General features: G+C 45.9%; 3 protein-coding genes across 3 annotated transcripts in view; all 3 read left to right on the plus strand.

Annotated features, from left to right (window-relative positions):
* On the plus strand, positions 1 to 2343 carry LOC103195518 (protocadherin gamma-B4-like; the record flags this gene model as incomplete). The annotated part of the gene is made up of 1 exon (XM_007939097.1): positions 1 to 2343. A coding segment is annotated over one exon (2343 nt), but the record flags the coding sequence as incomplete, so codon positions are not given.
* A 2322-nt stretch (positions 2344 to 4665) lies between these two features.
* Positions 4666 to 7098, plus strand: LOC122149868 (protocadherin gamma-A8-like). The gene has a single exon (XM_042780712.1). The coding sequence runs from the start codon at positions 4666 to 4668 to the stop codon at positions 7096 to 7098; it is 2433 nt and encodes an 810-aa protein (XP_042636646.1).
* Positions 7099 to 9656: 2558 nt separating this feature from the next.
* Positions 9657 to 11235, plus strand: part of LOC103195519 (protocadherin gamma-B5-like) — a 1887-nt gene continuing 308 nt past the window's right edge. The window contains exon 1 of the mRNA XM_007939099.2: positions 9657 to 11230. Within this exon, the coding sequence (XP_007937290.2) occupies positions 9657 to 11230 (1574 nt within the window). The remainder of the gene's footprint in view (positions 11231 to 11235) is intronic.

An 11235-nucleotide genomic window follows, 5' to 3' on the forward strand; every position in this document is an offset into this window, starting at 1 on the left:
GGCCTGGCGCTCTCGGAGCAGATCCACTACAGGATTCCCGAGGAAATGCCCAAGGGCTCGGTGGTGGGGAACCTGGCCAAGGACCTGGGGCTCGGTGTGCACGAGTTACCGACTCGAAAACTGCGGGTCAGTTCGGAGAAGCCTCACTTCACTGTGAGCGCAGAGAGTGGCGAGTTACTTGTGAGCAGCAGGGTAGACCGGGAGCAGATATGCGGGAAGAAGGCGGCCTGTGCTCTGGACTTTGAGGCTGTTGCTGAAAATCCGTTAAACTTTTACCACGTGAATGTGGAGATCGAGGATGTCAATGACCACACACCAAAATTCATGCAAAACGCCTTTGAACTTCAAATAAGCGAATCCACAAAGCCTGGCACACGATTTATTTTAGGATCTGCCCATGATGCAGATATAGGTACCAACTCTCTACAGAATTATCAGCTCAGCCCCAACGATCATTTCACACTCGTGAATAAAGAGAAATTAGATGGAAGTAAATATCCGGAGCTGATACTGAAGACACCTTTAGATCGAGAAGAACAGAAATCCTACCGCTTGACCTTAACTGCCTTGGACGGTGGTGATCCACCCCTAACCAGCACCGCACAGATACAGATCCTAGTGACTGACGCCAACGATAACCCCCCGGTGTTCAGCCAAGATATATATCGGGTGGGTCTACGGGAAAACTTGTCCCCAGGCACTACTGTGCTTCGCGTGATGGCTACCGATCAGGACGAAGGTGTCAATGCAGAGATCACCTTCTCTTTCAGCGAAGCAGACCAGATCACCCAGTTTGATGTGGATCCAAGTACTGGGGTAATTACTCTTCTAAGTACGTTAGATTTTGAAGAAGTCAAAGACTATTCCATGGTTTTAGAAGCAAGGGATGGTGGAGGAATGGTTGCGCAATGTACAGTGGAGGTAGAAGTCCTAGATGAAAACGACAACGTCCCGGAAGTGATAGTCCAATCTCTAACCGACTTAGTTATGGAAGACACTGAGCTAGGAACCTATATTGCTTTGCTCAAAGTACGTGACAAGGATTCTGGAGACAATGGAGAAGTTTCTTGTAAGTTAGAAGGTGATGTTCCGTTTAAAATACTCACTTCTTCAAGGAACACGTACAAGTTAGTGACAGACGGGGATTTAGACCGAGAACAGACCCCAGAGTACAACGTCACCATAACAGCCACTGACAGAGGCAAGCTGCCACTATCCTCCAGCACAAGCATCACCTTACACATCGGGGATGTCAATGACAACGCTCCGGTGTTCCTTCAGGCCTCTTATGCTGTCCACGTGGCTGAGAACAACCCTCCTGGCGCCTCTATCGCTCAAGTTAGCGCCTATGACCCTGACTTGGGACTAAATGGCCTAGTGTCTTATGCTATCGTGGCCAGTGACCTGGAACCTCGGGCGCTGTCCTCCTACGTGTCTGTGAGCGAGCAGAGTGGAGTGGTGTTCGCGCAGCGCGCCTTCGACCACGAGCAGCTGCGCGCCTTCGAGCTGACGCTGCAGGCGCGTGACCAGGGGTCGCCCACGCTCAGAGCCAACGTGAGCCTGCGCGTGCTGGTGGACGACCGCAATGACAACGCGCCCAAGGTGCTGTACCCGGCGCTGGGACCCGACGGCTCTGCGCTCTTCGACACAGTGCCACGCGCCGCGCAGCCTGGCTACTTGGTCACCAAGGTGGTGGCGGTGGACGCAGACTCCGGGCACAACGCCTGGCTATCCTACCACGTGCTGCAGGCCAGCGAACCTGGACTGTTCAATCTGGGGCTGCGCACGGGTGAAGTACGCACAGCACGCGCCTTAGGCGACAAAGACGTGGCCCGCCAGCGTTTGTTGGTCGCTGTGCGCGATGGAGGGCAACCGTCCCTCTCAGCCACAGCCACGCTGCACCTGGTCTTCGCAGACAGCCTGCAGGAGGCGCTGCCAGACCTCAGTGATCACCCTGCACCCCCTGATCCCCAGGCAGAGCTGCAGTTTTATCTGGTCGTGGCCTTGGCCTTGATCTCCGTGCTCTTCCTCCTCGCGGTGATTCTGGCCATTACCCTGCACCTGCGACGTTCCTCTAGTCCCAGTGCCTGGAGCTGCTTTCAGCCTGGTCTTTGTTCCAAGTCTGGACCTGCGGTTCTCCCCAACTACAGCGAGGGCACTTTACCTTATTCCTACAATCTGTGTGTGGCACAGATGGGAAACACGGAATTTAACTTCCTGAAATGTAGTGAGCAATTCAATTCAGGACAAGACATACTCTGTGGTGATTCATCTGGAGCTTTATCTCCACTATGTAATGCCAGTGAGTCGACTTCCCATCCGGTGAGTTTCCTTGAAACATAACCTACTTTTCGTTATCCATAGTCACAGGAAAATAGGCCATTTTTTATCTAGTGTCTTAAGAAGTTCCAGCCAGTCATTCCATTCTTCAAGGAAGTGGTGAAAAGGGAGCTATTATATGACTTGCTGTTGTTGTTGTTTGTTGTTATGTGCCGTCGAGTAGGCCCTGACTCATAGGACCCCTCCTTGGGTTTCCGAGGCAGTATCACTACGGAAGTAGGATTGCCCAACCTTCCTTCCGAGGAGTGGCTGGTGGGTTTGAACCGCCAGCCTTCTGGTTAGCAGTCAAGTGCTTTAGCCACTATGCTACCAGAGCTCCCTATATGACTTGTAGGGAAGTTTAATCTAATGAGATTTTCCCATAATTTTTTCTTCCTCTCACTTAATATTTGTTGTTGTTGTTGTTATATGCCCTCGAGTCAGACCCGACCCATAGCGACCCCTCCTTGGGTTTCCCAAGCAGTATCACTACGGAAGTAGATTGCCCCATCTTCCTTCTGATATTTAGTGAATACTTTTTAAATTCTTGGACATACTATAAATATAATGGTGGGCAGTCATTTCCATGAACCTTAAAGCAAAATATTTTAATCTAAATTAGATGTCTTTCTTCACTGATTGTGGTTTTCACACCATTACACATTGTGGTTTTCATATTATTCTGGCATTTTATTTCTTGTGTTTTACTTTCTTATATTCACTTATCTCTTTTTTTTTTTGTTACAGAAACTCCTAGAATAAAATATTTTATGGTGGGTTTTTGTGTCCATGGACCCCTTGTAATTATATGCAATAGGCAGTGTAGGTGTGTACATGTGATCATTTTACTTAGTAGAAGGTCCATTATGCTCATAAAACATCAAAGCATGTTCTACTTTCTTGCAACATAGATTTTTCTCAGAATTAATCTGTACTGAAATTCATTCAATAGGCTCCTCTATCAAAGAAAAGATCATACTTTTCCCTGTGTTGCTCTTCTCATAGACACTCTTGATATATAATTTTCCAACTGTCTAATTTGCAGCCCCAAAAAATATGACTAGAGGTCTTCTGATCATTCTACTATCTCCAGGAGTTAAACAGTCTTAAATGCTTCAAAAGTTCAGACAAATCTGCTATTTGATGTGCACACAAAGGTGACAGTACATTGTATCAACCTTTTGCTCAGTTTCCCTTAGCAACTGCTTCAGTTAATAGCTTCTCTACAAACTGCAGAAAGGAACAGACATTTTGTAGTGACAATGTTTCATGTGTTAGTGGTAATCATATGTTCTTTATTTTTGTGATTCTTTTGATCAAAGTACTAGTTAAGGTAAAATTAACTTTAGAATGTTTGCTTATTTTAAGTTTATTAAAGCTGCTTAAAATGTTAATCATTTCTTATTGGAAGAGGAGATGGGGTGGAAATTTGCTTTTTAATATGTATTTATTTGTGCCTTTCAGATATTTTCATTTTCAAATTGAAAAATATAAATAATTTAAATAAAATAACAAAATAATATAATCTCTAGTGAAACTTAAATTGTGAAAGCCTTTACCCTAAAAAATTCATAATATTAATTTTAAAGTATTAGTTACTGAGTAATGAAAACGGCATTTTTAAAAATTACAAAGCAATGACTCTCTACAAAGCTTACTATAATAATTAATTAATTAAAAAGAAATGAAACAACTTCCGAGTGAAGCATCTCCAATAGATCAATTTTAGCCTTAATATGAATTCATTTCCAGTAACAACTGCAATTCTTACTTATTTGATAAATAGAAGTTGAAGACATTCTTCCTAAAGCTGAGAACACATGGGAAAGAAAGTTGTCATAATTTATATATTTTAAAAGAGCACCTGTCTTCTAGGTATGTGAGTAATTTAATATAATGCTAATCCACAGATCTGAAAATTTAATAATAGTTTATAAAACTCTAACCCCAATTCATCCTATATTCCTTGGTAATTACTTCTGAAATATAAATTGAGGGTGAAGTTAAATAAATTCAAAACAAAGCATCGAAAAAAAAAAACTAGTATTTTCTCAGTAACCTAGCACAGAGTGTTACATAGCGAAATGGATGTAGTAACAGATTAGGACTCTAAGCGCCGCTGTTCACCTACTTGGAGAGAAATGCAACCAAAGCATCCTCCGGATATACTCGGGGCTCCCACTTCACAAAGACGCGCAGATTCCACAGAGGCACTCTTGGACTACAGCGAAACGCAGTCTCGGAATTTGGGGCACTCAGACTTTCCGGTTTATAGCGCCAATAGAAAGGTAAAGCAGGACACAGTATGCCTAGTGAAGACTGAAAGGATTCCGTAGCGAAAGAAAAATGGCCGCTCCAAGTAATTCTCGAGAACGCAGCGAGCTGGTCCTGCTGTGCGTTTTCCTGGGGATGCTGTGGGAGACTGGGACTGGGCAGATTCGCTACACAGTGCCCGAAGAGACAGACAAAGGCTATATTGTAGGCAACCTCTCCAAAGACTTAGGGCTAAAGTCACAAGAGTTGGCGGAGCACGGAGTCCGCATCATCTCCAGAGGTAAGACCCAGCTCTTTGCTCTGAACCCAAAAAGCGGCAGCTTGACCACAGCGGACAGGATAGACCGGGAGGAGCTCTGCGCCCAGAGTGCCCGCTGTCTTGTAAATATTAACATTCTGGTTGAAGATAGAGGGAAACTTGTTGGGATAGAAATAGAAATAACTGATATCAATGACAATACTCCAAAATTCCAGGCTGAAAATCTGGAAGTAAGAATGAACGAAATCGCTGCTCCTGGAACACGTTATTCACTCCCAGAAGCTGTTGATCCGGACGTGGGCGTGAACTCCCTCCAGAGCTACCAGCTCAGCCCCAATCACCACTTCTCCCTGGACGTGCAAACTGCAGACGACGGAACTATAACCCCGGAGCTGGTGCTGGAGCGCGCTCTGGACCGCGAGCAAGAGGCTGCTCACCACCTGGTCCTCACCGCCGCTGACGGCGGCGACCCGCGTCGCTCCGGCACAGTGCGCATCCATGTGACAGTGCTGGATACAAACGACAATGCCCCGGTTTTTGCTCAACCGATTTACCGAGTGAAAGTCCCAGAGAACGTGCCCCAGGGCACCCGGCTGCTAACTGTAAGAGCTACCGATCCGGATGAGGGAACCAATGGAAAAGTGACTTATAAATTCCGGAAAATTAATGAAAAACATTCTCCCTTATTCCACCTTAATGAGAATACCGGGGAAATATCAACAGCAAAAAATCTAGATTATGAAGAATGTACATTTTATGAAATGGAAATACAAGCTGAAGATGTGGGAGGACTTTTGGGGAGGACTAAAGTGCTCATTTCTGTGGAAGATGTAAATGACAATAGACCCGAAGTGATCGTTACATCTTTGTTTAGTCCAGTCTTGGAAAATTCTCTTCCTGGGGCAATAATTGCCTTATTGAATGTGCATGACCGGGACTCTGGAAAGAATGGTCAAGTTGTCTGTCACACACCTGATAATTTGCCTTTTAAGTTAGAAAAGTCAATAAATAACTATTATAGATTGGTGACATGGGAATATTTGGACAGAGAAAAAGTTTCCATGTACAATATCTCGGTGATGGCCTCAGACCTAGGCGTGCCACCTCTGTCTACTGCAACTCACATCGTCTTGCACGTGGCGGACACCAACGACAATCCGCCAGCTTTCCCTCAGGCCTCTTACTCCGCCTATATTCCAGAAAACAACCCCAGAGGCGCCTCCATCTTCTCGGTAACTGCAAATGACCCGGATAGCGAGGAGAACGCTCGGGTCACTTACTCGCTGATTGAAGACACCCTCCAGGGGGCGCCACTCTCCTCCTATCTCTCCATCAACTCCGACACTGGCGTACTCTATGCACTCCAATCCTTCGATTATGAGCAGATCCGAGACCTGCAGCTACAAATAACTGCCACCGACAGCGGGGACCCGCCGCTCAGCGGCAACGTGTCGCTGAGCCTGTTCGTGCTGGACCAGAACGACAATTCACCCAAGATCTTGTACCCCACTTTTCCCACCGACGGCTCTACTGGTGTAGAGCTAGCTCCCCGGTCTGCAGAACCCGGCTACCTGGTGACCAAAGTGGTGGCAGTAGACGGCGACTCAGGACAGAACGCCTGGTTGTCCTACCGTCTGCTCAAGGCCAGCGAGCCAGGGCTTTTTGTGGTGGGGTTGCACACGGGCGAGGTGCGCACAGCACGGGCCCTGCAGGACAGAGACACGCTCAAGCAGAGTCTAGTGGTGGCCGTCCAGGACCACGGCCAGCCCCCTCTCTCCGCCACCGTCACACTCACAGTGGCGGTGGCCGATAGCATTCCCGACGTCCTAGCAGACCTGAGCACCCTCGACTCTCCCGCTAACCCACGTGACTCTGGCCTCACGACGTACCTGGTATTGGCTGTGGCGGTGGTCTCCTGCGTCTTCCTCGCTTTTGTCATTGTACTGCTGACACTCAGGCTGCGGCGCTGGCACAGGTCGCGTCTGTTCCAGGCTACAGGAGGGGAGTTGGCGGGCGTGCCCTCATCTCACTTTGTGGGCATCGATGGGGTACAGGCTTTCCTGCAGACCTATTCCCACGAAGTCTCCCTCACCGCAGACTCCGGGAAGAGCCACGTTATCTTCCCTCAGCCCAATTACGCGGACATGCTCATCAGCCAAGAAAGCTGTGAGAAAAATGATCCCTTGTTAACATCTATAGATTTCCATGAATGTAAGGATCAAGCCGCTTGTATTAAGGTGAGTTAATGTCTTTCTTTATTTTTATTTTTAGAGAAATTGTATTAGATATGACGTTTTATGTTAACAAGCAAGTAATGTGAAGATACCCCCCCCCAAAAAAAAACACTGCCATTGAGTCAGACCCCAAAAAATACTAAGACACAACAGAAGTTTTGGATTTATCTTAGTGGTAATATTTTCATATTGAACTCTGTCATCAGTTGTTTCATTGGCTTTCAAAAATGTTGGACAAGCTATTTTCGTTGTGAACTCTCAAATTTTAAAGGCTTCCACTATTTTATTCTTATTATCACTCACTCACTTAAGAATTAGTTACCCACCCACATAGGGTAAGTTTGCTATTGTACTGCTCTCTCTTATTTTTACAAATAACCCACATATTTCCTAAAGCAGTAGTCAGGAAGAGTTATTGAGACTTCTAAATCCTTGTATTAGCTTTGTGAAAGTAATGTGCACCTCAGAATTATCAGGTTTATATTTAGAGTTTGGACCCATAACTAGGCCCAAAATTTTCTTCAGTATAAACCTTTTTTCTGAGCCCTCCTAAAACTTTATTAGTTCTCACTGTGTTTTGAGGAGCTCTGGTAGCATAGTGCCTAAGGCACTTGACTGCTAACCAGAAGGCTGGCGGTTCAAACCCACCAGCCACTCCTCGGAAGGAAGATGGGGCAATCTACTTCTGTAGTGATAGCGCCTCAGAAACCCAAGGAGGGGTCACTGTGAGTCGGGTCCAACTCAATAGTACATAACAACACAACAACAACTGTATTTTGAAACATAAATCAAGTTTGAAGGATGTATCCTGGTGGGAGGTGAGCCTGGTCCCTAAATGTTATATCTGCTTGTCGATGACCACTCAGGTTTTGTACCATGGAATATAAAGCTGGGAGTGACCAATGAGCTCCCATAAAACAAAACATAATCGAGTCATGTGTGACATAAAATGTCATTTCATACTCCTGAAAGTGACTTTTGTAAAATACGGAAGAATAAGTTTCAGTAGAGTTCTAAAAAGCTGTTCTGGTCATGTAGCCATGTGTGATGTGTCTGTGGGCTCCTGAAGAGAGACCTGGAGAATGTTGCTTTTAAGAAGAAAAGTTTCATGTGTGCAAATTCTAAACAGGCTGATTAACTCAGTTTAAAATGATGACATCTGGACTTCACATCTTCTGTATTCCCTTTTGTCATACTTGATAAAGCTAATCCTCCGGTTTGATTGCCATCAGGTGGAAGTGGAAGACATAGCAAATCTTGTTATTAATGAAAAAGCTATTTTCCGAGGCTTATTCAGTGTTCCGCTCTATTTTGCGTAGATGACTATACAGTGGAGTGGGAGTTAACTTTATACTTTCTGTAGTGTTTGGATCCACGGTCCTTTGAGGAGACAACTACATTACTGACAGTTTGCAAATTTAAAAAGTATGAAGTTGCCCTAATGAAAAAGAAAACCCATACCCTGCCTCAAAATATTCACTAATCATTTTTTAAATGTTTAACAAATGGAGTTAATAAGAATTTAACCAAATCTCACTTCATTAAGTAAATTTATGCAAAGAAACATACCATGTGCCCAATTCCTTCCACTGCAAAGTCATTGCCTCCGTGTATCACAGGTGCACAGATGAGGATGAGTTTCTGTACTCTAAAGGGAATGACATAATTCAAATGATATTAAGAAATGAAGCAGAGGGACTTAGTAGGGTAAATATCTCATGACTACATCATAGGGAAATTTTTCTTGATTGAATTATCATTGAGTTGGTCAGAAGAGTAAAAGAAAAAAGTTTCATAAAGAGAGCACTGATATCAAGAAAATGTCGTGGTTGGGGATTGACACAAAATTGCACACATTTACAAAATTATTTTCAACTTTAACATATGTGGTACAAAAAAAATTACCTGGAAATATTGGAGGAATAAAATTTGATGAAGGATAAAAATTATTTCAGCACATCACAGCTAATAAAGAGAAATGAATGTGTAAAATCAGTAGGTTCTGAAGTTTCTAAGGGTAAGTACTGTGTCTTATTCATTGCTGTATATCCACTGCAGTCTTTAGCATAAAGAGTTCAGTACACGGTTGTTGAATGATGAAATAAATGAAACGGGTCAATATGTGTAGGTCTTTGTCAAAACCCAACATATTCCTAATCGTTTTTAAACTCGAGGAAAGATACCTTACCAAGAGTGTTTATAATTTAAGTTATTAATTATCTGGACATAAAAACATGTCTTTGTCAGGCACAAAATTATAATGATTGTCGCTGGTTAAACTGAAGCAGCGAAGGCTGCAGTTTCCTAGAAAGGACTGTGGGCGCCGCTGTTGGCCAAAGTGGAGCGCTTGGTGCGCGAGATCTCCTTGCGCAGCCGCAGCACACTTTCCAGGGCAGCCCCATCTCAGACTCGCTTACGCGAGCATTTCACCACTTCCTCCTCTGGAAAAGACAAATTCCCGGCCCCCGCTACTGGAACTAAAAGCCGGTCCGAGCTCCAGATAGCTGCCATACAGAGGTTAGTGGTAATCCGTCTCCAGGCTGGTGAGCAAACTGAGGGGAGCCAGAGGGATGGGGAGCGGCGCTGGGGAGTGGGGCTGGGCTGAGAGGCGGCGAGCGCTCTTTCCCTTTCTGCTGTCATTGTTCGGCCTGGCGCTCTCGGAGCAGATCCACTACAGGATTCCCGAGGAAATGCCCAAGGGCTCGGTGGTGGGGAACCTGGCCAAGGACCTGGGGCTCGGTGTGCACGAGTTACCGACTCGAAAACTGCGGGTCAGTTCGGAGAAGCCTCACTTCACTGTGAGCGCAGAGAGTGGCGAGTTACTTGTGAGCAGCAGGGTAGACCGGGAGCAGATATGCGGGAAGAAGGCGGCCTGTGCTCTGGACTTTGAGGCTGTTGCTGAAAATCCGTTAAACTTTTACCACGTGAATGTGGAGATCAAGGATATCAATGATCACTCGCCAGAATTCACGCAAAATGCCTTTGAGCTGCAAATAAGTGAGTCTGCACAGCCAGGTACGCGATTTATATTAGACGTGGCGGAAGATGCGGATATTGGCTTGAACTCTCTACAGAATTATAAACTCTCTTCTAGCCCCAGTTTCTCCTTGATAAATAAGGAGAAACAAGATGGCAGTAAATACCCTGAATTGGTGTTGGAGAAACCTTTGGACCGCGAGCAACACAGTTACTATCGTTTAGTACTGACTGCCTTAGACGGTGGGGATCCAGCCCTAAGCGGCACCACTGAGCTCCGGATCCGGGTTACTGATGCCAATGATAACCCCCCTGTATTCAGCCAGGACGTGTATAGGGTCAGCCTTCGGGAAAACGTGCCCCCAGGCACCCATGTGCTTCAGGTGTCAGCCACGGACCAGGATGAGGGCGTCAACTCAGAAATCACTTATTCCTTCCACAGAGCTGGCCAAGTCTTTGATCTGAATTCAAATACCGGGGAAATTGCAACTCTAAGGACACTGGATTTCGAAGAAATAAAAAGATATTCTATAGTGGTGGAAGGGAGGGATGGTGGAGGACTGGCTGCTCAATGTACAGTTGAAATTGACGTTGAAGATGAAAATGACAACAGCCCAGAGGTTACAGTTCGTTCTCTACTTGATGTGATTCTAGAAAACGCAGTGCCGGGAACACTGATCGCTTTGATCAAAATACATGACCAAGATTCCGGGGAAAACGGGGAGGTCAGTTGTCGATTAGAAGGTCAAGTCCCTTTTAAGATAATTTCTTCGTCCAAAAATTCATACAAGTTGGTGACAGATGGAGCCTTGGACAGAGAGCAGACACCAGAGTACAACCTCACCATCACAGCTACTGACAGAGGCAAGCCGCCACTCTCCTCCAGAACAGGCGTCACCCTGCACATCGCTGACGTCAACGACAACACACCGGTTTTCCACCAGGCCTCCTACTTGGTCCACGTGGCTGAGAACAACCCGCCTGGTGCTTCTATTGCGCAAGTCAGTGCCTCTGACCCAGACTTGGGGCCCAACGGCCTTATATCCTACTCCATCTTGGCCAGCGACCTGGAACCTCAGGCGCTGTCCTCCTACGTGTCTGTGAGCGAGCAGAGTGGAGTGGTGTTCGCGCAGCGCGCCTTCGACCACGAGCAGCTGCGCGCCTTCGAGCTGA

This window comes from Orycteropus afer, unplaced genomic scaffold (genome assembly GCF_000298275.1).
Source record: "Orycteropus afer afer isolate SDZICR_OR568_19922 unplaced genomic scaffold, OryAfe1.0 scaffold00056, whole genome shotgun sequence".
In the NCBI taxonomy this organism is placed as follows: Eukaryota; Metazoa; Chordata; class Mammalia; order Tubulidentata; family Orycteropodidae; genus Orycteropus; species Orycteropus afer.

What these genes read in the sequence shown, in the direction of transcription:
- LOC122149868 (XM_042780712.1), top strand. Translation starts at nt 4,666, where the DNA reads ATGGCCGCTCCAAGTAATTCTCGAGAACGCAGCGAGCTGGTCCTGCTG.